Source organism: Echiichthys vipera (genome assembly GCF_963691815.1).
Source record: "Echiichthys vipera genome assembly, chromosome: 3".
Taxonomy (NCBI): Eukaryota; Metazoa; Chordata; class Actinopteri; order Perciformes; family Trachinidae; genus Echiichthys; species Echiichthys vipera.
This window is the reverse complement of record NC_139828.1, coordinates 6,892,807-6,919,022: the sequence shown is the minus strand read 5'-3', so window position 1 is coordinate 6,919,022 and position 26,216 is coordinate 6,892,807. Positions and strand designations below refer to the sequence as shown.

At 40.6% G+C, this 26,216-nt stretch overlaps 2 protein-coding genes across 2 annotated transcripts; both read right to left on the bottom strand.

Moving 5' to 3' along the window:
* Positions 1 to 705: 705 nt before the first annotated feature.
* Positions 706 to 12,680, bottom strand: cp (ceruloplasmin; the record flags this gene model as incomplete). Its single annotated transcript, XM_083911137.1, has 24 exons — positions 706 to 731; positions 827 to 932; positions 1,143 to 1,199; positions 1,282 to 1,421; positions 1,540 to 1,631; positions 2,204 to 2,275; positions 2,409 to 2,464; positions 2,810 to 2,916; positions 3,218 to 3,346; positions 3,481 to 3,620; positions 4,599 to 4,803; positions 5,080 to 5,292; positions 5,481 to 5,628; positions 6,459 to 6,673; positions 6,780 to 6,824; positions 6,931 to 7,071; positions 7,890 to 8,029; positions 8,177 to 8,315; positions 8,450 to 8,612; positions 9,222 to 9,313; positions 9,432 to 9,605; positions 10,541 to 10,753; positions 10,828 to 11,072; positions 12,520 to 12,680. 24 exons carry the CDS (start codon positions 12,678 to 12,680, stop codon positions 706 to 708), a joined length of 3,219 nt encoding a protein of 1,072 aa, XP_083767263.1.
* Positions 12,681 to 13,615: 935 nt separating this feature from the next.
* On the bottom strand, positions 13,616 to 22,513 carry tm4sf18 (transmembrane 4 L six family member 18). The gene is made up of 4 exons (XM_083911632.1): positions 22,314 to 22,513; positions 17,254 to 17,322; positions 16,262 to 16,404; positions 13,616 to 15,551 (listed from the first exon to the last, which is right to left on the bottom strand). Exons 1-4 carry the CDS (start codon positions 22,491 to 22,493, stop codon positions 15,353 to 15,355), a joined length of 591 nt encoding a protein of 196 aa, XP_083767758.1. The 5' UTR covers positions 22,494 to 22,513; the 3' UTR covers positions 13,616 to 15,352.
* Between the last annotated feature and the right edge of the window lie 3,703 nt (positions 22,514 to 26,216).

The following is a 26,216-nucleotide window of genomic DNA, read 5'->3' as shown; positions in this document are numbered from 1 at the left end:
GTTATTTAATTACTCAGTTATCTCTTTTTAACCCTACCCCAAGCATGAGATCTGTAGAGTCCAATAAAGCTGACTCAGGAACTAGTTCATCAGGTTTTTGAGTTGCAAATGAAACTACACATGATGTGCCTGATTTCACAGAAACCTCTGGTAGCATTCATTCATTGGTGCAGGTTGCGTTGAATTAGACATGGCTGAAGTAGCTCTTACGGTGATCCCGGTCATAAATGTGTTATTTCAGTGCCAAATAACTCGATCGGTACATCCCTTCCTGATGTAATCAGTCAGCTCTTCCACAGAATGGTTCATAATCACATTGCTGCAAACGACAATGTTCACCAGCTTGACAAATGATTTTTGTTTTCTGCCCACGGTGCAATGCACTGCAAGGTTATACTGCCCCCTGCTGCCTGACTGCTTTCATTACAGGCCACTCATACAGTCACATAAAAAAGTTAATTTACTATATACTTAGTTTTTTTTCTTACATTCTTCAATGTCATATGGAAAAAATCACAGCAGTTAGACAATTCTTTCATAAAAATGCACATTTTAATATAAAATGACTTTGGTTGGGATGTTTTATTCTGAGCTGTAATTGTCTCTAACTGTAGACAAATTTACAAACAGCATTTAGTGAATTAGAGACTGAAATTAGCTTCTCTCTGCTGTTTTCTAAGTTCCTGGGTCCATTTTTTCAACTGTTCAGCCAAAAATTCCCTTCTTCTTTGCTGTTGAACAGAAACGAAACATGTTATTCCTTATAATCCTGCATGCATATTTCTCTCAGTCTGAATTTGTCTCCCTGCCCAATTTGTGTCCTTACCTTTTTCAGTAACCGTATACATCGCCTCCATGCCACTTTTAATGTGGTCAGTGACGTGACAGTGGAGCAGCCAGGTACCAGGATACTGGGGACGCATTTTCACTGTCTGAACAGGAAGAAGACAGGAATACCATGTGATTCACAAGTTTCCTTTTAGCATTTAACAAACAACTTGAACGAACAGATGATGAATAATATCTTTTTCTGTGCTTACACTGAACTTACACCGATGAGTGCAGCAACTTTAATGTTGCAAAAGAGACAAAGACAAATAAAATCTGCTGAAGTGAAGTCTGGATTTGGATTTAGGTTTTACCTGGAAGGTGGCTGGAAACAGCTCATACACATCAGTGCGATGAGGACCTCCACCCAGCTGTAGACAAAGAAGAGTTCATATTTGTGTGTAAGATGTGTATTTGTGTAGGTGTGTCTTATGTTTGTGTCTTTTATATTACCTTATATTCCACGCTGTGCCCATGCCAGTGTGCGGTGTGTATGTCAATATCATTGCCCATCCCCATCAGGTACCAGTACACCTTATCACCCACCTCCATGTTCAAACCATCCAGATTTCCATACATATAACCATTAATGGCTGTACACAAAGTGAAACACACAAAGACACATGTATTAGAAAAAAAATAAGGACGTTTGTTAGATTTCTAGACAAAGCAACAGAAATATAATCTCATCTGTGTGTATTTTTCTTTCACCGTGCATCTTGTTGCTCTCTATAAAGGTTTCATCTTCCTTCAGGTTTGTGCGAGGGGTCCTGATGTGGGTCCGGATATTTTCATCCAGATACCTGGAATAATAAACAGTAATATATATACAGCAGTCAATCACCCTGGCATTGTAACAGAACTATATAAACACCACAGACAGTGATGTACATACAGTATGTGAGTTTCATGTATGTGTAGTAAACCAGATAAATGAAGGCTAAAGGGCAACATAATGTCAAAATGGGATTTAAGACCAGTGGTGAAAGAAGAATTCTGCTTCTTTACTTTGGTAAAAGTACTAAATTCACACTGTAGAAATACACAGTTACAAGTAAAAGCTCTGCATTGAAAGTGTTACTGAAGTAAAATTATGTTTGCATAATCAGGAAAATGTACTTAAAGTGCAGAACAATCTTCACGTCAAGTCTTTGAAACGATCAAAATAGTTATAGTTATTTATATAAAATAGTATTGTATATTTGTTTATATTTTAGCTCATTTTAGTTTTGTCTAAACACCTCAGGAAATTAATCATTTATAAACTAACTAGTTTAGTCGGTAAAGAGACTAATTCTGTTTTTGTATTTCCATATACTAACTACGAAAGGTGTAAAACGTTGATGGTTAGTTTTGAGGTTTGATTCAAACTCACCAGCTTTCATTCTCATCAAAAACCAGGAAAAGCAGTGCAAACTCCTCTACTTCCTTCTTCATATTAAGACTCCTGAAAGCAACAATAAAGATGTACATTGTAACTCTATCATTTGTGTTGAAATCACACAAGCATATACACTGCATGAAATTAATAAGTACTAGTTTGGTTACTTCTGTATATATGTATATAAAAGAACACTCACCTGGCCCAGCTACGGCGACAGATCACCAACGGACCAATCAGACCACTGTACAAGTCCTGTTAGGCAGGGAGACAACGTGTGTGTGTGTGTGTGTGTGTGTGTGTGTGTGTGTGTGTGTGTGTGTGTGTGTGTGTGTGTGTGTGTGTGTGTGTGTGTGTGTGTGTGTGTGTGTGTGTGTGTGTGTGTGTGTGTGTGTGTGTGTGTGTGTGTGTGTGTGTGTGTGTGTGTGTGTGTGTGTGTGTGTGTGTGTGCGTGTGTGCGTGCGTGCGTGTGTGTGTGTTTCTGACTTAGTATACTTTCGGGGACACAGATTAAGGACCCGTTTACTGGGGACAGAGGCTGTGTCCCTATTTGGAAAAAAGCTGATCTGTGTGTATACGGTGGTTAAGGACTAAGCGTACCTTGGTAACATCAGCAGTGGAGTAGTATGCTGACACAGAGCACTGCTCCTGCTCTGCGGTTGGTCCTGTATTCTTTGTAACATACCAGTAGTAGGAGTGAGTCTCACCTGGGAGAAACATTTTTAAAGGTATTTAGTCCCATGCTATATAAATTATGCACAATCTTATAGACCTGGAATAGATATTATTAAGGCCAACTCATTCATAGGCATAAGCAGTTGTTATTATATTCATATTATTTTTATATATTTATTATATTGTTAGAAAATTAAAGCTATAAATGCTTGAATTTTATTACACTAATAATTTAATAAATCCACAATAAATATGAAGCATTTAGGAGCATTTTCCCCCTATTATTTCTTGATTGTCTGCCTCAGTGTCAGCTGATAATCTGCCTGTCTCCACCTGGTTGGGTGAGATGAACAGCCGGGGTATCTGTCTTGACTCCATGGGCGTGGATAGAATAAGGCCTGGACGCCATGTTTTTAAAAACCACTGTCACTTTGTCTCCCACGTCAGCATGAATCATTGGACCTGGAAGAAGGGAAAGTGTTCTAAATACAAGGCCAATCAGGCTAAAACATAAATCCATAATGTTTCATCCGTAGTATCTGTGGCTTTTGTTTTACAGTCACAGTTTGTGCATTTCTGCTGCCCTGAAAGCCTACCCATAATGCCGAGGTGAGCCATATCGGCTGCTCTGTCCACCTGTTTGGTGAACTTGTTATTGGTGTACTGGCGGTAGACCACCTTCTTGTAACGGGAGCCTATAAATCCACCCTGCTGGTCCAGGAAGGCACGAGCAGGGCTGCAGACGGAGAGAGAGAGAAGGCAATCAATCTGTGTTTGTTTGTTTTTTTTTTAAATCTAAAACATTGAAAAGACAACAAAAAAAACACATACAATTAAAAATGAAATAAGATTTAATATGTATCATAATGGAAAACTTAAAAAAAACAACTACAAAGCTAGCATTTAAGGATAAGACAGGTGGTATTCTACAGAGTAGGGAACTTGTTGGGGACTATTTTTAGCTGCAGATTATTCCACGTTTTGTTTTCTAATGAGTAATTAAAGCTACAGGCCGGTGCATTTGGAATAGAGTCAAAATAAACTACAGTGTGTGCAACACCTCCTCATACCTATGCAAATTACTCCTAAAGCGCCAGATGATCTGGGAGGTTCCATTTTACAAACTATTATAAAACGAAAATATTGGTCATTATACATTTGTTTGCTTAATTGGTCTGGAGAGAGTTTTATTTATTTTTGTGAGGAGTGTCTGGTGTGTGTGTGTGTGTGTGTGTGTGTGTGTGTGTGTGTGTGTGTGTGTGTGTGTGTGTGTGTGTGTGTGTGTGTGTGTGTGTGTGTGTGTGTGTGTGTGTGTGTGTGTGTGTGTGTGTGTGTGTGTGTGTGTGTGTGTGTGTGTGTGTGTGTGTGTGTGTGTGTGTGTCTGTGTGTGTGTGTGTGTGTGTGTGTCCAACTAGTGCATTTAATCATTTTGGGGCAGAAATGGAGGCCTAATACACATCAAGCAATCAATCGTTTATCAAGTCATTGTAGGGTTTAGTATCTTTCTCTTGTCTCTTATTTTTGTATTTTATCCTTCAAGTTTTATACAACATATATCAAAATCAACTACATTAATGTTAATATAGGGAGTGCATGGTTTCCACTGTCATCAACCTTTGAAATCCAATTTTGACGACGATTTTCCACTTAAGTTCTGAAGCGATTCTTTGTAAATTATTATTTTCATGCTGTACATGTGCAGGTGGTACTGTACCTTTCTTGACCGCGGAACATCTCAGCCTCCCAGGTGCGGTTCGGAGAGTAGTCCCAGTCCATTTCCATGGCAGCGATGTAGAAGGTTTTTGAGTGGAGCATAATCTCACCCTGACGCTGCAACAGGCTGCATTTCTGAACTGTGTAGTTGGCTCTCATCCCAGCCCGATAATGATTCACTGTGGCTGACACCACTTCAAACTGACCTGAAACACACACACACACATCAGATGTGCAGATACAGTATACTATATACAGAACAACTCATGTGTAAGGTTTAATATTACCCCCAGACATCTGGAGCTTGATATGTTTGGGTCACATTCACACATAAATGTTACACTCTTCAATTATCTGTGTGATCAAAAAATCCTTTCTGTTTTGTAACAATGTCACTTAAGGTTCTCACAAGTAAACTATAAAAGTAGTCTAGAATCATATGTGTATGTGACAGAGAGAGAGAGAGAGAGAGAGATGCATACCCATGCTGTCTGGCTCCATAGTAACAGTGCGTGAGATGTGAGGGAAGACGCTGATGGTGTCGCGTCTGTTCTGGCGGTAGATGAAGCGGTTTCCCTGGAAGTAAAGGCTGATGATGTCCGTCTCTGAACCCAGTCCTGACACGTGCCACGATACTTTATCTCCCTTACACATGGTCAGGCCTGGGAGGTTTCTATACACAAAGCCATTGATGGCTAAAGAGAAAATAAAAACATACAATGATTATCTAAAAAAAAAAGGATACACTTATTGAAGAAAAAATCTTATAAGTAAAAATAAGAGAAGCAGAAATCCAACTATTTTTCCTGAGAATGATGAATTCTTTAGTGAGTGATCTGAGCTGTCAGTGATCAGTGTGTAAATGTGTGTGTCTCCTACACACCGTGCATCTTGTTGCTTTCCATGAAGCCCTCATCATTCTTGTTAGCAGTAGCGGGAGCAGTTAGAGACTTAATGTTGTCATCCAGATACCAGCTCAGGTTCTCATCAAACATTGTGGCCAAGAGGTGGAACTCTTTGTTGTAGTTTTTCTACATGAGGAGGGGGAGGGTGGGTGGATGATACAGTTATGGGTGTATACAGTGAAGACACCAACAGTCTGTCTGTATCTAACAGCAAAAGGTGTAAAGTTGTGGGTTAATCAGTACATTTCAGTCATTTCAGTTTCAAGTACTCAGATGCATCAGGGACATCAGGCAGCCAAACAATGTGCTGAAGTCTTTCTACGCCTGCACTGTAGACAGCGACCTGACACGCAGGTGGTGCAGTCAGCAGAACACACCATCAGATGTGACCTCTCAGCCCTACTGTACCTTTACACCATATAAGAGCTCCATCTCCCCAACAACAGACTCTTCTCTCTGCAGCAGTCAGGGAGGCGCTGCTGCTGCCTCAAGGCCAAAACAGAGAGGATGAGGAGAAGTTTCTTCCCTCAGGTCATCCTGACCGAGTGACTTTCGCATTCATAACTTATGGACGTTCTTTATAACTTATAAATGTAATCCATCCATCTGCCACTCATTGCATACGTCATATGTACCTATATTATCTTTCTGGAAACTTATTCTGTATCATCATTAACTGTGAAACATACTGTTCCATTGTTTTTGTTGTTTCTTATTTTAAATATTTTACTTCATTTATTTTATTCCATAGCAATTTAATATATTATTATATAGAATTTTATGTGCGTTTTGTGTCCCTTCCCAGCAGACCTCCATTAAAGCTGTCCTCCTTCTTATGCATCAGATTTAGCACCACATATACTTCAAATACGCTGCAAATAAGAACTGTAAATACCAGATTCTATGGGATGGGACCTGCTGAAACACAAGTTTAGTTTCTGGTGCTCTTTTCTTACCTGTGCTCCCTTTTTCAGTGATCCAGGTCGACAGATGAGAAGCGGTCCAGCCAGTCCGGAGTGTGTGTCTTTAACAGGGTCCACTCCAGAGTAGTACAGATAAGTCAGACAGTCCGCCTCCCCTTGTACTGGACCAGCACCCACTGGCACCATCCACTCATATGAGTGCATCGTCCCAGGTCTGACCAGAGCAGCTGGGGGAGGGGTCACCACTCCTGATTTCAAAGATTTATAAAAAGAAAGAGAATTATTATAATTAGGTTGATAATGTCGACGCATGATAACTTAGATTGGTACTGTGATAATTCATTTTTTACTCACTTGGTTCCCTCTTTATCTCCCGCAGTTTCTTTGCTGTATGAGACTCTGAGGAGAAGAAGAGTAGGGGAGGATGATCGAGACATAACAAAAGGTTGACACAGTGTTTCATGTATAAACTAATAACACAATATGTGTATATGTTTGTATCAACCTTCCAGTTCATTGTGATAGAGCGTCCCATCCTCTTCTATACTGTACTGAACGCCATGTGGTTGTATACTGTAAGGCCGGCTGGCTTTGTTCTTAAACACCACTTTAATAGTGTCCTTCTCTTCAGCTCGTAGCACGGGACCTGGAGACAAAAAGACACAAGAAGTTAAAGGCAGAGAGAAATAGGATGATGGTGCAAGGTCTCCAAAAGTAATCTGCAGATTAAATGATTATGTAAATAATTGTTAGTTACAGTTCTAATAGAGATGTGTGGCTAGTTTTAACTTGAAAGGGCAGCAGGACAAAATACTCTACTAGCTTATTATTTACATAGACATAGCATTGATAAATAGCATTTTTCTTTTGGTAACAGGAGTGTTTGGCTGCACTCAGTGGGTAAAAGTCTATGGCCCAGACCATGACTGAAATATCGATAGCACCATGGATTTATCAATATATACTGTAGTTAGGCTGTCTGAGATACTGAAGTAGCATTGGATTTGTAATGTTAAGTCCTCGCCGGTTCGAGTCCCTGTGCGAACCATGAATGGAGCATGGACTGGTGGCTGGAGAGGTGCCGGTTCATCTCCTGGGCAATGCTGAGGTGCTGTTGAGCAAGGCACCGAACCGGGGGTGCTGATCCCTGACCGCGGCAGCCCCCTCACGCTGACATCTCTCCATTAACTGCATGTATATATCTCCTGTTTGTGCATGTGTGTGTATTTCGGGCCTGTGTGTGTGTGTGTGTGTGTGTGTGTGTGTGTGTGTAACCTGAATAATAAAAGAGTGAAGAAATTGAATTTCCCCTTGCGGGATAAATAAAAGGAATTTTTCTTATCTGATGAACGAAACGAACCAGGTCCATTACCCCATTAAGACAATCGACTCTACTGGCTGTACTAATATGACGTTATTTCTGCCTGCAGAACATCTCTGAGTCTTAAAAAAGAATTTGATTACCCAGAATTCCAAGGTGTTGCTCCTCTGGGCTGCGTAGCATCTTTGTGGTGAAGGTGATGTCTGTGTATTCCACGTAGCGAACCTTCTTGTAGCGGCTTCCAATACGGTTTTGACTTCTGGTTACAAACATATCTGCTTCACTACACACACACACACACACACACAAATATAGTACAAATGATTAAATGAAGTTGATCTTTGGGTCACTGATATAAATGTAAGTCTATATCATTTCCCCAAATATAATTTAAATGAAAGTATGTGTGTATGTGTGTGTAGTAACCAACCCATCAGTAGGCGCCGTAGGAGCGTAGTCCCAGACTTCCTCTTCAGCAGCAATGAAGTAAGGCCTGAGCTCACCGTGTGGCCGGGGCTTATGGACGTTGGGGAAACACTTCTTGATCTCAAATATTGCTTGCATTCCAGCTGGACAAAACCACAAAACCAAAACTCACATACTAAACTAAATATATTAACCTACTTACACTAGCCAAATTACACTAACGACCAGTTGTGTGACAAAACAACAATCAAATTAGGAATGGAGACAGTGAACTCACCCATCAAATGGTCATTGACGGTGCATGTCAAGAGCCAGTGTCCAGGGTTGTCTGCTACCATTTCAGCTGTAGTACTGGAGGCGGGGAAAAGACTCACTGTGTCTGTGTGGTGCTTCTGAGTGGTCAGGATCTGGCCATGGAAATGAACTGAATGCATGTCCACCTGTTGGAGATAAATAACATATTAACTGGGTTCAGACCAGCTAACACCCAGACTTAATGCAGACCCCTAGAACGGAAGTAAAACAAACTAAAATACAATTTTGTTTCTGGACAAAATAACACATGTTCATAAATGTATTTTTTTTTTAAGCCAACGATCAACAGAAGCTAGATGTGATTGTAGAGGCTAAGTCTCTTTTTGACAAATCATTAAAGATCATTAGTGAAAGACTGCGACAGAATTTCAGCGACAAAATAACAAAAAAAAAAGCGCTTAATTTGACCAACGGCAACTGTGAGACCTACGGTATGTTTACAGGTGATTAAGTGAGCATACGGTGGCTGATGTCAGTGTCTTGGCCCACTCAAGGCTGACAACACTTTCAAAATACACTACGTCTCTTCTAAAAGACATAGCAGACAATAATGCAACATTCATGTTGATTAGTTACGATCCTTAACTTAGACTCTTGTACAACACAGAGGGGAAAAGTTAGGTTTCAACAATGTTTGGAAGAAATAGGAACCATATTATTCTAATATGTTTAAAATGTATCTCTGTACTGTCAAATATTCCGGTTAGTAGCAATAATAATAATACAATATTTACCTCATTGCCTAAGCCAATCATGTGCCAGTGGATCTTGTTGCCTTGGCACATGCTAAGTCCAGGCAGGTTACCGTACACAAATCCGTTTATACCTGCAATCCACAGTCAGAGTTAAAGGTGTGTGTGTGTGTGTGTGTGTGTGTTTGTGTGTGTGCGTGTATGCGCGTGCGTGTGTGTGTGTATTAGGTGTACGAGGATGCTCCCCCTCACTGTGCATTTTGTTGCTCTCAATGAAATCTTCGTCCTCCTTCAGGCCTTTGGCAGGATTCGTAATGTACGTCCTGATGTTGTCGTCCAGGTACCAGCTGAAGTTCTCATCTGACACCATGAACAGCAGAGCGTACAGATAGTCTCCTGACCGGTCTCCATGTAAGTCCAGAGTTCCTACAGAGGAAAGGAGAGGACATTTGAGGATCTCATCTCATCTCATCTTCAACCGCTTATCCGGGGTTAAGTCGTGGGGGCAACAGCTTTAGCAGGGGACCCCGAACTTCCCAAGTTCTCAATTCCACCTAGCTCACACAACAACAAGGGTCCTGAGTGTAATTTTGCACACAGGGATCTCTGTCTTTTGTTTAAATTATACTTCAAATAAAGTTCTACATTGTAGCTATTTTACATGAGATAATACTGTACGTTTGTAATTTAACTTACTTATTTTAACCATTCATTTTTCACATCAGGGTACGTAGTGATATTCAATTAAGTCAAAATAGTACTTTAAGTGAAATTCCAGTGTGAAATCATCTCAGGGTCTTTTTTGGCAGATACACGTATCAAATAAGCAATCGAGACAATTTTTTTGTGTAACAACTACTAAGGGAGAAATCCCAGGCAGTCGCTAACAGTCGCTAACAGCCGAATGCGGCTAACACTGATTAGCTCGGGGAAGCACGGTGAAAACGTTAAAACAGCTTTTTTAGCCACTAATACTGCTCAAAATGACACCAAACCTCTGCTGTAGCATAAGAAGAGTCCCTTCACATAAAACTATCCAGGATTTCTCCGTTAATAGTTGTTACACTGAAAAAATGTGTATTTGTGTATTTGCCTAAAAAGACCCTGTGATGATTTTATGCCAGAATTTCGCTTTAAGTAAATGAAGTTCCACCACTGGATACGATAAGGTTGTTTTGTATTTGTTTTTAATATTTGATTTATTTTATTTAATCTTTTTGTTGTTTTCTAATATTGAAATGTTTTTTTGGGGTGTGGTTTTCATACAAGCTTGTACAGGTTCAGCAGCACCAAGACATGTATTTTTTATGTTATATCATGTGTTTTCCTATTGTTTATCTGTGAAATACGTATTTCAGTACCTCTCTTACAGACGATGAGGGGTCCTATCAGTCCTGAGTTGATGTCTCTTGGTGGGCTGACGTGGGAGTGGTAGAATCTGGTCAAGCAGTTGCCGTCATCTGAAGTTGGGCTGTGGCTCTCGGGGAGGGTCCACTCATATGTCACTGTAGAACCAGAAGCCACCGAGTCATCACGCTTCAGCTCTGGACCTGTAGTGTCTGGGTATAGGGCTCCTGAAGAGACAGATACAGGCGCACAGTCACACATCTGTCAGTCTGTTGAGTCGGCCAACACACCGCGTCCTCACCCTCATTGCCCTTGCTGTAGTTCAGTCCGTGTGGGTGGATGCTGTAAGGTCTGGTTGCCGTGTTCTTCAGGTGGACGATCAAAGTGTCTCCCTCCTCGGCCATCAACAGGGGTCCCATGAAGCCCAGCCAGTCCGCCTTCATCACCTCTGTCCTGTAGGTGGCGTCGCTGTACTGCTTATACACAGCCTTCTTGTAGGTGGAGCCGATACGCTGGGGGCCTCTTTTTAAGAACACGGAGGCTTCCCTAAAGAAAAGGAGAAGGTGGATTATAGATTACAGTTCAAATATTTCAAAAATCTGTCATTGGCATCATAAAGTAGACACTTAAAATATGTTTAGTTACTTGCTCATTAGGCCTTTACACAGCAGACGTTTTGATTGGTGGAAAAACAATTTACAATGTTTCTGTTCTATTGTCAGGTGTCAGGTGTAAGCGATGACAGGGTGACATTGAGTCCCAAGAGACCTTTTTGTACGAACACACTGCTAATGGACTCGACAAACGTATTTGATGTTGTTTCACCAGTTATGTATGTGATTAATGATGAATAGGATTTTGTATTTGTCAAAAACTTCCCATTGTGTTGTGTGTTGCTGGTGTTTGTGTTTGTGTACGTGTCTCACTAATATTTGTTCTGTTTTTTCAAATGCCTTTGTGTAATTGAATACAACCAAAATTAAAATGAAACATGAGTAATTGGTAAAACAGGAAAACGTAGCACATGTAAAAGGACTTTTTGCACAGAAATCACATTCGATAAAATATAGAAAATCGTTGTTTAAAGGAATTGATCTCTAAATTTGGTCATACTCAATTTTTCTCAGATGAACTGAAGGAATAAGTTTTCCTCATACGTTGAGAAAAATGTCCTCATTCTAAAGTAGTGGTGAGAATTAAGGCTCTTTGCAGGATTGGACCTTTTTTTTTTACTATGGGGCAGGGGTTGCCAGGTCTATCTGTAAAATAATCACTGGGATAAAGATAGGAGAAGATTTGGAGCAGATTTGAACACCAATTTAAAAAAATAGATTTATATTTGGTTAAATAAAATGTTCTTTTTTAAATGCATCATATTGATGAATAACAACAACTCTCAAACACATACATTTCTATTTAATTTGTATGAAATGTTATAAAACCGTCATTTTATTCTGACAGCCAAAAAAAACACCTCTTAGATGTGAGCAGACTCATCATTCACTTAAAGGAGCCAGTGCATTTTGACAAAACTCACTGAACTGCTTGAATAATCATTTTAACAGGTATTAGTAAGGCAATTTTCATTTCTTTTAAAGTTGAAATTTTGGAGATATATGGTTTTCACACAACAGCGATGATTGCAGTTCCTATTAGTATGGACTGAAAAGACAGGTGTAAATACATTTGAGATGGTGAAGACTTAAAAATTGAGAGTTAAACTGTTGAGCAGTTTGGGACAAAAAATAAAAAATGCTCAAACATTCATGGATTTTAATTGAGATCATGAAGTTAAGGTGGATTTGAAAATGTTGCCAAGCCATATAAACAAATCTTAAAATGTAAAACCATTAACATTTAAAGGAAGGTCATTACAGGAGAGATACGGTCTCTTTTCATGTAACCAAGAAGGAGTCTTGCTGCTGCATTTTTGATGAACTCCAGGAGGGTTAGGGCCGACATTATCAAGACAGTATACAGTGCAGGCACTTACTCATCCTCCTGCAGAGTGCGGTTCTGTATGATGTTCATCCCACTCGGGGCGTAGTTCCAAGACACCTCCTCAATCTTGAGAAAATACTCTCTCCTCATCCCAGAAACACACGCTGCTGCACAACACAGCAGCAACAATCCCCTTAACTCCAGCCGATGCATTTTGAGGATTCACTTCACCAACTACAAGTGCACTGTGACACTGCCAAGGAAGAAGAGACGTCTTTATTTCAGTTCAGTGATCCAGAGGATGAGAATGATGAGACAACTGACAGCTGTGAGTCAGTCTGTCTGAGAGACTTTAGACCCTCTGTGTGTCTTTATGCAACCTCAGCTGACTGCTGGGAAAAGCCAAAAGCAGAGCAGAGGGGTCACTGACCAACAGACAGCTAACCTATCACATACAGCATGTTTGATCAAAAGGTTAGACTTGCACAAGAAAGGAAAATGTTTGCAAAATGATAGTCCAGACATCAAGAGATCGGGTTTACAGATTCTCCTTTTTAGTGTAATATAGAAAACCAGGTCGGTTTTTCTTTCTTTTGTGGAAACGCAGCCATAATTTGGTGTGGTCATGATTAGCCTATAATGACAACACTCTCACTTTTACTGGCATCCAACTTAAAAAATGTTTTAAAAAGACTACTTACCTTGGTTCGGCTGATTCTAGACAAACAAATTTAGGCAAAGAAATCAATTTAATTACTTTAACACTGATTTGAATGACTTCTACCCACCTCTGAAGTCAATTCAGGCCAATTAATGTTTTTTTTCAAGACCAGTTTATAACTGTTTTAAGGTTTATAAGGCAATCGTAGAAAAGATTTGCCATGGACAGAGAAGGACCTCCCTTTATAGGGACTTGTAGCGTTATTAGCTAAACTGCGGTATTGATTCAGGTTTGAGTCCTAATTTAGATCAATAACCAGCAACTCTGGAAATTCCTGGACTGAAACTTTAGTCCAGGAATGGATTACAACACACATAAACACACATACATGTTGTCCCATCACATATCCGCTAGCATTGCACCTGTGTCTGTCGGCTTGAACTTAATGACTCGCTGGATACTTCAAATGGAAATAGTCGTTTTTTATTCAAAGCAGCACAAACACACATACATTATAAAAATATGTCACTAAAATATATATATAAAATGTCTGTTAACACTGATCAATCATCCGAAAGAGGTACAGGAAAGAAAACAATTTACAACGAAATGCTCTGAAAGTGAAAACAATGTACAAACACACACACACACACACACACACACACACACACACAAATCTGCTTGTATTCCCTAATGTAACAATGTATAAATGTTGGAACCACAAGAATCAAACTGGACAGACAGAGAAGACACTTCCTGGTGCATCGAGATAATCATGTCAGCCAAGATGCCGATAAACAACTAAATAATGGAAACATATTCTTGTAAAGACACCGTCAACAATGACACAAGAACTTACGCCATTTCCAACATTATCAAACAATACATGGCTGCAAATTTTAAGTATACTAGTATAACGACATTGATCCGAACTGTAGTGTCATCTGTTTATGCAATAAAAGCAGTAGTATAGTTGTTGGGTTTATGAAGGCATACAAAGTGTACAGTCAGTCACGATAATAAAGAAAGAGGGCGGCCTCGACATTAAGAATATCGTCATCATGAAGTAAGTGAAGAGTTGTCACTCAAGTGTAACAAGACGGTCCTTTTACTCTTCATTTAAAAAACAATAGGGCACAAAAAGGCTTCTGTTTCACACACTGTTACTTTATTCAGTGAAACCTACTTTTCTGCATCCCTAATATTATTTTTATAATTATTATTATTAATATCAAAGATGCTCTACTTTGTCTTTAAAGACAAAGTAGAGCATCTTTGATATTATTATGTGTACACGTTGCTCTGCTCAGTCTCCTTCCACTAGGTACAAAATCAATTGTATCCTTTATTATGGACTAATAACTTGTCGCCTTTGAAATGTTGAGACTTGCTGCACTGGAGAAACTCATAATCATCAATAACTGCATAGTGATTTTTGCCACTTTAACAGGGCAAATTTTGAAATAGAGTGATTCGGGCTGTCCTCCTTCACTGTTCGTACATATCAAAATGAAATGTAATGCACTGTAATTTGTGTGTATTTATTACACTAGAAATGATGCCCCATATTCAGAGGCTAAAAGTCCTCGCCGCAGTTGCCCAGGTTTGACTCTGACCTTGGACCCTTTGCTGCATGTCGCCCCCCCTCTCTCCTATTTCATGTCGACCTCCAGCTCACTAAATAAAAGCCATAAAAAGGCAAAAAAAAAAATCTATCCATATCCATGTAGGGAGGACAGTTGGGGTGGTGGATGGGTCCCAAAACTCTTGACTTTCACCCTTCACCCGGGGGCACGAAGTTTGGGTCCCAGAAGACATTTGTTTCTAATCCTAACCAAGTCATTTTGATATGAACGGTCACCTTTTGTTGCCTAAACGTAACTGTCACAGTCCACTTCCGGTTGCCGTTGCGAGGTGTAAGATATCATACGAATCGATGTGCATTACTTTTCGTAAGATATCATATGAACCTGTTGATGAGAACTCGTTGAATGATAACACTGACTGGCACTGTCCATGATAATCGTGTGTACTGTGTAGGTGTGTCTAAGAAAAGTTGAGTTGTATTCACACACACACGCGCGGTGCTGGGCAATGAGGCTGTGTGCGCGCAGACTTCCATGCATGTCCTGTATGTGTGCATACATATGGAGTGTGTGATCTGTCTATGTGTGCACATACACTTGTGTCTTAACAGTGAGTCTACATACACGTGTGTGTTGATCTAAGCATTAAGACTATACTCCTGCTTGTAGCAACAGGGTCGGCAGATGGCGTTGACTAAACCGTTTCCAAGCTGTAAGAGACAGATGATGAACTCCAGCACGGCCAGGCCCAGTAACACGCACAGCAGAGTGATGTTCCACTCCACGATGTGAACCGGCTGAAGACACCGTGACCATGTCTCTGGTTGTAAGAGATACCTGGAACAGAGAGAGAGGGATATCAGACAACAGCTGCATTTCTGCCAATATTTTTGGTTACACCTTAAAAATTATGAAATACTAAGGAGAAGAGCTGTTTCAGTGCACACTGTTGACTTAAATTAGGAAATAATACCTGACAAGGTGCCCTGATATAGTTTATTTTATTTTTATGGACATCACAGTAGCATTAGAGATGCACTGTGTTAAGTGTTTGCAGCAAAACTCTAATTTGCAACATCTGTTTACAGGAGAAATAAAAAAAAAGAAGAAAGTGTATCCAAAGGTTCATCTACAGAAATACAAGTGATGCTTCAGAGGAAACACAGCAGGCTGCAACACTTAAGTAGAGTGAGTTCTCCAATGATTGTGTTACTTACAGTACTTAAGAAATAGAACTGACATGATTGACTAAGCAACAACTCTGATAACTGATTCATCATTTGTCATTTAAACATTTTGGCAACAATGTCAAATGCCAGCTTCTCAAATATGAGGATTTCCTAATTTTCTCTTTTTTTACAAAATAAAATGTAATCACTTTTGGTTTTGCACTGTTGTTTGGACAAATAAAGGAAAATTGTGATGGTGATCTTTCAATATTTTCTGTCTCTTTATAGACTAAATCCTTATTAAAGAAAAAACTGAGTGAATAACCGTCATCCATCACCACACAAACACACACAAAACACAGTACTGCATCTCCCTACCTGCCCTTCTGGTCTGCAAAGGGGTACGACCATCCAAAAGAGGTGAAGCACTGGGGACCCTGCACCAGGGCAAATCCTGACATGACGAAACAGTAGCCAGACCCCACCAGGCCGACCACAGCTGCCAACACTGACCCGCACATCTGGAGAGCAACACAAGCGCACAGTCATTTTTTTAAAAGAGGAATGTGCATGTGTTTGGATGCCTTTGTAAATGTGTGTGTGACTCCTTCATTTATCCGTTTCATAGATCAGATACAGAGGCAGCTGTGAAACACACACACACACACACACACACACACACACACACACACACACACACACACACACACACACACACACACACACACACACACACACACACACACACACACACACACACACACACACACACACACACACACACACACACACACACACACACACACACACACACACACACACACACACACACACACACACACACACACTGCAGCTGTGCATGTGGCTTGAATGGCGTGAGCCAAGCTTACTTTGTAGAGTGTGACCTAACAATGGGACTCTTGTTGTATTATCATAGCTGGATTAGCATTAGCATTCCACCTCATAAGGACTCAGTGTTGGCTGGCTTAATGACAACTGCACAGTATTATTGAGTTAATGGTGAAAAAGAAACAGCAAAATAGCAGTCAAATGGACACATTATGAAGAGTTACAGGGGTTAAAAGTAAAAAAAAATGTTAATAAATAAGGGTTTGTTTGTAGCAGACAGAAACATATAATATGTCTTGGTTCTATATTTAAAGAGAAACTATTTGGGAAATGAGGATTTTCTTGGTTCTTCTTGTTTATTGCCCGATGAAACATGTCAGACAGCATTGGAGTAATTCAGCGTAAACACCGTAGGCTATGGATCTTCTCTGCCGTAGCATTAGCTTAGCATCACTGCCTGGAGTTTTTGGTAGAGACTAAGATTGGTATGGTGTACCTCCTATAGCCTTTGAGTCACTTACCATCAAGCTCTCATTCCAGCAGCAGCTACATTTCCCCAGAGTGATGAAGACCACAGCTGGAACCAGCATCTGGAGACACAGTTACATGTCAAAACAGCAGGATTTATTTGATTTCATTTTGTCTCCTTTTTAGATTTTTTTAGATATTGTTCAAGCCTTTTATTATACAAGACAGACAGGAAAATGGGGCATGGGGGGAGGGGGGTTTCAAAGGCCTACAGGTCGGACCGAACCCACAGCCGCTGCCCCGAGGACCCCCAGCCTCCGCTCCAACTTCTCAGCCACCGGTCGCTCCCGTTTTTAGTCTTTTACAGGAGATGATACACATTGGGCCTCATGCAGCAACATTCCCCCATTTTATATTAATTTTCAGTTCAGAGAAAGAATAAGTAAAGTTGGTAAAGTCAACTCCAGACGATTTAATCATCCAAATCTGCTCTTGCCCAGGTGGGCTGAACGATGATTACCACTTGATTATAATTGTTTATTAACACTAAAAGGGCAGGTGTGGTGCACATAAATTGTAAATGGATTTGTATTTATAAATCACCTTTCTAGTCAATTAAAACACTGACGGGAGAGGCTACCTGTCTTATCTAAGCATTAAAACCAGGGACCAATTTTGGGGTTTATTGTCTTTCCTCAACTTCCACTTAGACACGCAGACCATAGGAGCAAGGGATCGAACTGCCGATCTTCTGATTGGAGGACGACCCCCGCTCTTCCTCTGAGCCACAGCCACCCAGGCAAACACTCTGGCACATGCCCAACTGGAGAGATGCCACCAAAAACAAGAATGCAAGAAGAACTTGAGCAGAAGTGAAAGTGATGGACTGTTGAATAAGCTCGAGGCCCACTCTGTCGTACTCCGCTGTGCTTTGTCCTGGCTGTGCTTTGAATGAATGCTGGCCCAAGCCAACATGGCGGAGGGTAAATACGGTGCACTGTACAGTAAACAACAAGTCATTTTGAACATTTAAACCGTAAGCACGCTATGATAGCTTTAACATATAAAGATGGAAATGTTGGTGGTGCATAAGAGAACCTTTTGACCTTATGTTGGTGCTTCATTAAAGGTCTGGGGACCATTAAAGTCATGAGGATTCATCCTATTTAGACTGAACAGACCAAATATAATGACTATAAATCTCAGAGTTGTGATCATATAAAAAGTCAGACAAGAGCATCAGCCACTTGTAGTTGTGTGGACGGCCTCACTGCAAGAAAACAGCAGGAGAAAGAGATTTACAATGTCAGTCCTGTGTCTGTTTGCTTCAGGGTTCTGCTGTTTAACTATCCATCCCTCCCCCTTTTTCCTCTCCTCCTCTTTCCTGTGCTGTTGTCTCTCTCCAAGCGGTCAAGGACTTCAAATCATCCGGGGGGGGGGGGAGTTCCCAAGGTCCCAAAGATCATAGGCATCGTTACATACACATCCTGGATGTCCCCCTGAAGCACTATCCTTTAGTAGTAGAGGCGGAGGCTGACAATACAGAAGGAAGTGCACAGCGCGAAAGGAAGAGAGGGAAAGAAGGAAAAAGGAGGGAGGAAGAGCGAGGGAGAGGAAGGGAGGGAGCTAAAGATAGACTTCTCTCAGAGGGGTTGAGTTTGCTCTTTGACTCTTAAGTGTTCTGTCATTTCCACAAAGACGGGAAGAGAAAAAATAAAGACAGCAAGACAAGGGGATTAAAGACATAAACGCACATAAAGTGTATGAAAAACGGCAGAACTGCACACATGTAGCTGCATGTGCTCGATGAAAGGTTCACTCTTGCATCAATAATTTAGAGGCGAACCCAAACACAGAGCAGTGGCCTTTATTCACCTCATGTGGAATCTTACTGAAGGGACTTTATTTCTAAAATTCCCCTGATTTAAATGATTCAGCATGTTTTAGACGGGAACTGCTGCTGTGTGATGTGAATACAAACTTCCTCCACAGTTCACATGAAATAAAATAAAGCCTCTCGCAGTTCAATCCCCTCGCTTTTATTGTGAAACGTCTGCAGGAAGTTTCATTTCCAGCATGGGGAAGAAACATTTTAAGGTTCAGAGACGTCTCTCTCATAACTTGGGCTTTAACAGTTCATTGTTCTGCATCCTCCTCCGTTTGTTTTTTTTAATGCTTGGTCTCCCGTTCCTGTGATTCCCTCTAGAAATCAAGTTTTCTAACAAGAAGATACTGCAGCACCGAATGTTCACAACCTTTTTGACAGTTGAGCACCAAACTCCAGCAGAAATAAACGGTTAAATAGTTTTTTCCTCCATTCTGGAGCATCTTTGTTTCATTAATTATTTTGTTCACTTTGTATTTGCTCATTCCTCCCGTACGGAGTGTTCTTATTTTGAGATTTATTTGTTAACTTTACCTTTTGTTTTTTCCTCCTGCGTGGAGCGCTTTTATTTTGTACTTTGGCTTTTTCTGACGGCTTTGGTTTCCTTCCTCCTGTGCGGAGGGATTTTTTTGTTTGTGGCTTTTTTCCCTGTGCCACGTCCCAGTCGTCAAGATAATAAGTTCAGTGTAGATCCGCAATCCTGCGTATCTGAGTCCTCTCTCCTGCCTGGGTCTGACACTTTTACACCTACAGTACCGTTATAGTGCAAGCGGACACGTAACAATATCCTTTTAATATGACTTACTGAGGAGACCATTCAAAGGGTTTTATGGTCATGCATTTATTTCCACTGGGTTAAGTATGTGTCTTACCCTGGATAGGATATGTTGAAATCACCCGCCTACAGCTTACATCCTTATGTTATACTCCTTGAAAATGACACCTTCCAAATTTGCAACCGGACACTTCTGCAGAAATAAACGCTTAAATAGTCCCTCTGATGCACGAGTACGTCAACTTGTTCGTGTATATAATTAACTTTCCTGTTCACCATTTTCTTTATGTCTGTAGAATATGACATCTACATACATACTGCAGGTCTCTGCTGATGGTGGTGGTGCCTGCTGCCGTGGTCCTGCGTGACGCTTCCTGCTGCTATTATAATCTATCACCTTAGCTGTGCTTTGTTCTTCTATTCTGCTGTATTAATAAGTCATATTCACATTACTATAGATATTAATATAGTTACTGGAAGTGTGTCTGTCTCTGTCTTTGTGTCTGTCCTTGTCTCTCTTTGTCCATCTGTCCGTCTTTCCTCTCTTTCCCTCTCCTTTTCTTCCTCCCCAACCGGTGCAGACAGATGTCCGTCCTCCACAGAGCTGGGTCTATCTGACGTTCCTGTCTGTTATAGTGAAGGTTTTCGTTGCCACTGTACTCTACGGGGGAATTGTTGGGTCTCTGTAAATCATAAATAAGTCATAGAGTGTGGTCTTTACCTACTCTGTAAAGTGTCCTGAGATAACTTTTGTTATGATTTGGCACTGTAAATAAAATTGAATTGAATTATTACAGGTAGATTCTAAGATGCTCGCTGCATTTATTTATTTTTTTTATTAACAAACTACCAAAAAAACTAAATATCTTACAGAGTGAAGCTTTGTGTACCCAACACAAGTGCTCTGCTGGCCAACGAGATTAATGTTGTTTTGGAAAAATACAATCTCTCCTCTATTCCTCCTTTAAAACCAAACTAAGAGAACGGCTCCTTTCTACTCAGTCGGAGCATAAACCCATCAGATCAGCAGCATGCAGCAGACGGATTAACTGTGAATTCATACAACACTGCATTGTTCAATGTAGCCACTGCAAACACACTCAGACTGAATGGTGTTAAGGGGAAAACAATTGAATTTTAATAGTATTTTGGTCTATAAATCATGTTTTTATGAGTCAAACACCGACTCTGTGTACAGATGAGTGCAACTAAACAAATGAGTCAATCAATCTCCATGGACAAGATGTTTTAAGCACGAATGAGTCTGAATTAACCCAAAATTGAGGGGAAAAAGGCCTCAGTCTACATAATAGCACTCACTGTATCTACATGTACCAGTGTCTATCTCTACCTACCACTGAATAAGGGAAGTCATACATGTTTTCAGTTAACGCAGCTTGATTAGGACGTTTCTCAGTGGAACGTTTTAGTGTCACATGGTTCAAATGTTGTGAAAGAATTTCATTCTTTGTGAAAAAACAGCTGTTAAAACACGGTTTCAAAGACTTTATTGATGAAAAGGTTATCTCGTTACTTTTAGTTTCACTTAATTACCCCTGCATCTTATGTGAGGTGTTGCGTGACCTCAGTTAAACCGCACTGAGCCTCCTCTGCCCGGCAAAAGGACCCCATCACATGAGTAGTTTGGGAAGATGCTCAGATTGCCTCAATAGCAACCGTTTCAACTTCATTCGTTATGGTGAATGATGGGTTTTGTTTTAAACCAAGTCAAATGTTTTTTAGAATAAGACAAATTAAATACTGTACGGCATGATGGAATAAATACAGTTGTAGTCGGAGTAAACAGGCACATGACCCTCTGAGGTTTTACAGCTTTCAGTAGCAGCTTATTCTTATTTTTCATGAATTTCAACTCATACTTTGTAGGAATAAATGACCAAAACCTGCCACAAATGCTGATTTCAAATTTGAGTAAAGTTTTTTAGTTTCTGTTCACCAAGCTCACTCTGTTGCAACTGCAATACAATCTTATTTGAGTGAAAGTAAATGTATAGAAGGATGTGCATTACATGGAAATAGCTATTTCTTTCAAGTTTGGAAGGATTTATTAGGGATTTGTCTAAACTCTTGTCTCACAAAAAGATATATACTGTATATATATATATGTTTAAAAGATGGCAAACTTTAAAAGTAACTTTGGACTGCATACATTTAAAGGAAATGTATTCCATGGTAATAAAGATGAGCTTTTGAAGAGAGGCTAACCCCGCTACTCTTTGTTTGATCCAAGTAAAATAACAGGGCCTTAGATTGTGGCTGTCTTTGACCAGCATCTAATGTTTGTTGTACGTGCACCAGGAAACTAAAGTTGACATCCAGAAATCTAATCTGACCAAAGCTGAAAACAACCAGGATCAGAATATTTTACCAAAACTTACAGTATAAATCTCTGAAAAATCATCTTGTAATTAGAACATAAATGTTTCACTCACCAGCGCTCCACCTCCTCCTAGTCCACCAAAGTACCAGATGTAGCTGGCCAGGCGGTTCTCCTGAATGTAGGTGGTTTCTCCCATAGGAAACAGCAGCAGCAGGTTGGCCAGGATACAGCAGAGGGCCAGAGGCAGCAGGGCCAGACCCAGAGACCTGGCGAAACCCACCGAACAGCACATTGCTCACGCAAAAACACACACACACAACCGCAGGGAGGAGAGGAGAGAAGTGGAATGGGCCGAGGAGAGCAAGAGAGTAAGAGAACGAGGGGAGGGTAGGGTCGGAGCAGCTGGGGTGCCAGGAAACAAAAACAAGTGTGTGTGTGTGTGTGTGTGTGTGTGTGTGTGTCTGTGTGTGTGTGTGTGTGTGTGTGTGTGTGTGTGTCTGTGTGTGTGTGTGTGTGTGTGTGTGTGTGTGTGTGTGTGTGTGTGTGTGTGTGTGTGTGTGTGTGTGTGTGTGTGTGTGTGTGTGTGTGTGTGTGTGTGTGTGTGTGTATTGAACAGATTCTCCTTCCTTAGAGAGGGAGTTCTGCCATGACACAACGTGCGGCAGGAAACACATTCACAGGAAGAGGGCTGACCAATGGCTGCGGAGAGCGCGGCCAAGAATATGAAAGATCCCACAGTGTGTGTGTGTGTGTGTGTGTGTGTGTGTGTGTGTGTGTGTGTTTCCCACAGCCTCTTAGTCAGACAGGCCTCACAACCTTAAGTATTTATTTTCCTCAGAATGACTGAGTCATTACAACAGTGAGTTTTTTGCACACTTATATATTTACCATTATTTACGTTCAAATGTTTGCGCGGGCCACGGATCATTTTCATTTTTAAAATTGGGCCGCAGCATGCTTAAGTTTGGGAAGCCCTGACCTTGCATCATATCATTTTGAATCTTTTTAGGTAATCTATTAAACCAAAACATTGCATATATACTGTGTGTACTGTATGCACCTATACAGACTTTATATTGTGCAGGAACCAAGTATTTAGATGATCTACTATTAACATAGCAATCCTAATTCATAAAAATACTTTACAAAAAGTGAGTCTTGGATTCAAAATGTTACTTTAGTGCAAGTACAGCAGCATTAGCAACAAAATGTTCTTTAAGTATCAATAGTAAAAGCACTTAGTATGCAGATGAACGGCACCTGTCACTGTTATGTTACTGGATATGAGAGCAAGATTTCATAGTTAAATCTGTAACAATGCATCAAATATTAAAGTCTGATCACATGCTCGGTTCCATGTGCAGATTTTAGACACCAGACAGAGGCCAGAGAGGGGTTCAAGTCCCACCAGTGGCCCTTTGCTGAAAGCCCTGTCTCTCCCCCTTCCTTTCCGCCTGCTGCGCCTATCCGCAAAAGTAATATTTAAAAAAATAGTGGTCTGATAAATATAGTGGAGTAAAAAGTACAATATCTCCCTCTTCATAGTAGTTTATTATATAATGTCACGGAAAATGGAAATTGTACTTAAGTACAATAGTTGAGTTAATGTAAACAGTAACCTTCCAATACTTAAAAATATTATATAAAAATAATATAATATAAAAAATACAGAGAAGGTGATCTAATCAATCCTAATTAAGTGAAATCAGCATTCTCCAATATCTCAACTTTTTAGAATACATAAATAAAATCCAACCTTGATTATAACATAGTTTGTACTGTTTTGAAATAAATTAAATGATATATGCCCCCAGTTTTTCCCCAATGCCCTACATATAATGTTGAAGCATTACAGAAGATTTCAGCTTCAGACAGCAACACTGTAGATCCGTTTAGGACCGATCCAAGCCAAAACAATGCATGTTCCCAAAGTCACCTGCTGCCACTTTCTAGGTCAGTGCGATAAAAAAGCTCAGCAAGTCTATGTGGGGCAATAGGGCACAACATGCCTCCTGACAGTGCTGTGTCAGAAAGCCACAAAGGCCGTGTGTGTACATATGTGTGTCTCAGGGGCCCAGCATGTTGTGAGCTGCTTTTCTAATCCATCTGGAATGCTCCACAGCCCGATAAACTGCGCTGTAAGCTGGGACTGGCCACTAACGAGCGGCTCTAATGAGCTGTTTCAACCAGCGTTAATTAAGACAGATTAGGTAAAACGGTGTGTTTGAGAGGACAGGACGCATGGCTCTTTATGGGAGTGAATGGTACCAGGGGGTTTGGAGCTGTAAGGAGATAAACAATGAATCAAAGTCCAACATCATGTTTCTACAACAAGAAATCAGTGTTGAAGTGGAGTCATGTTTGAGCTGCCTGTTTTTTACCAACTCACATACTTCACACGACACAACCCACTGCATATAGTATCATCTATCCTGTCAGTGTGGTATGTTGAGGGGCAGCAGGGTGTTTCTCAACAGCTAAAAATTCACTAAAAGATAAAGTTCATATGCATCATATGCCGTGTACCAGATCATGGTCATATGTCTTAAGAGTTGTGACAGTGGAAAAGGCCATGGGGTCATCAAAAACACTAGGGATGTGGACTCAGCTAATTTTAGATCAATCTGCAAAATAAACTTTGAGGCATCTTCTGTGCACAGCTGATGTTTTGTTTTGGTTTGGCGGTGCTGGCCCATATCTCCTGTCAGTGGTTTGTCCTCTGAGCTGAGTGTGCTCAATGAATTTAAATAGATTTCGATGGTGGTGCTAGAGAAAGGATGAGAGAGTTCGCAAATAACATACGTATTCACCCTGAGTGTGAAGCGTAGGAACACCCTGTGGAGGTGGGTATGGTTGGCAATCAACTGCAGGAGGGAGAGGTGTGTGTGCACGGCTGGTACTCGTTATCTAATTACTCTCTCCCTTTAAATGCAGCAGTGTGCTGGAGCTCAGATGACTGTCACACACGCCACACACACACACTGAACCGTTAGACTGTTTGATTCAACTGTGTTCAACTGGTGGTTGGCAGCAGGGCGTACGGGGAAAGAGTTGATAGAATTTATTTAGTAAGTGTGTGAGCAGCTCACATTGCAGTATCGTCGACATATACAAGTCTTTTTCGAGACATCTTGCTCAGGGGGTATTCCCTATATTCCCCGGGTCATGTGTTCCCCGGTTGCATAAACCTCAACCATAACAAAATGCTGACTTAAATCAGTGAAGGCAAAGGGTTACGGTTAGGGTTAGGGGGCAGGGCTAGGGTCTACATAGGCCTATTTGCTGTGGAATTCAGCACAGATGGTGGAAATAATAACAGACAGGGAACACAGGACCCTTTTTGGTAATTGCGGGGAACATGGGTACGCTCCCTTGCTCAGGACCAAAGTGTTGCACAGACCAACTAATCATATGACTGATCAACATTTCCATAAGGCCGTGTTGCTGACAAAATATAACCACAATTTCTAAAAAGGGCACATTCATAATTTTGAACAGCGCTTCAAAAACCAGTGTGAAAAATACACATGTATCTTGTCCAGGTGCTGAATCAAAAACACTAAATTAATTATAATTCCCTATGACAGTATTAACTACTCGCATTAAAACTTGATTCAGCTTCTCATCAGGTTAAGAGGAATCTGCAGAAGCCATGAACAAACCTCTTCTTGAACTTAAACATCACTTGACAATAAATCACATTTATTTCTCATTTGTAAAAAATGTACAGAATCATGAATAGATGAATAGATGTGGGAGCTTGAGAGGTGCCAGTTCACCTCCTGGGCACTGCCGTGTTGCCCTTAAAGTGTAATTCAGCGCAAAATCATCCCATGGTCTTTTTCAGCACTTACATACATCAAATAATCCATCAAGACAGTTTTTTTGTGTATGAACTATTAACGGAGAAATCTGTTAGAGTTGCTAACAGCCAGACGTGGCTAACACTGGTTATTTGGGGCATTACGGTGAAGGCATTAAAACGGCTTTTCAACCACAAGGCAAGGCACTGAAC

Coding starts and splice junctions, on each gene's coding strand:
- tm4sf18 (XM_083911632.1), bottom strand. CDS start 22,493: ATGTGCTGTTCGGTGGGTTTCGCCAGGTCTCTGGGTCTGGCCCTGCTG. Junction 16,405..17,253: donor GCTGGAATGAGAGCTTGATG/GTAAGTGACTCA, acceptor GTTGCTCTCCAG/ATGTGCGGGTCAGTGTTGGC. Junction 15,552..16,261: donor TTTGCAGACCAGAAGGGCAG/GTAGGGAGATGC, acceptor TCTCTGTTCCAG/GTATCTCTTACAACCAGAGA.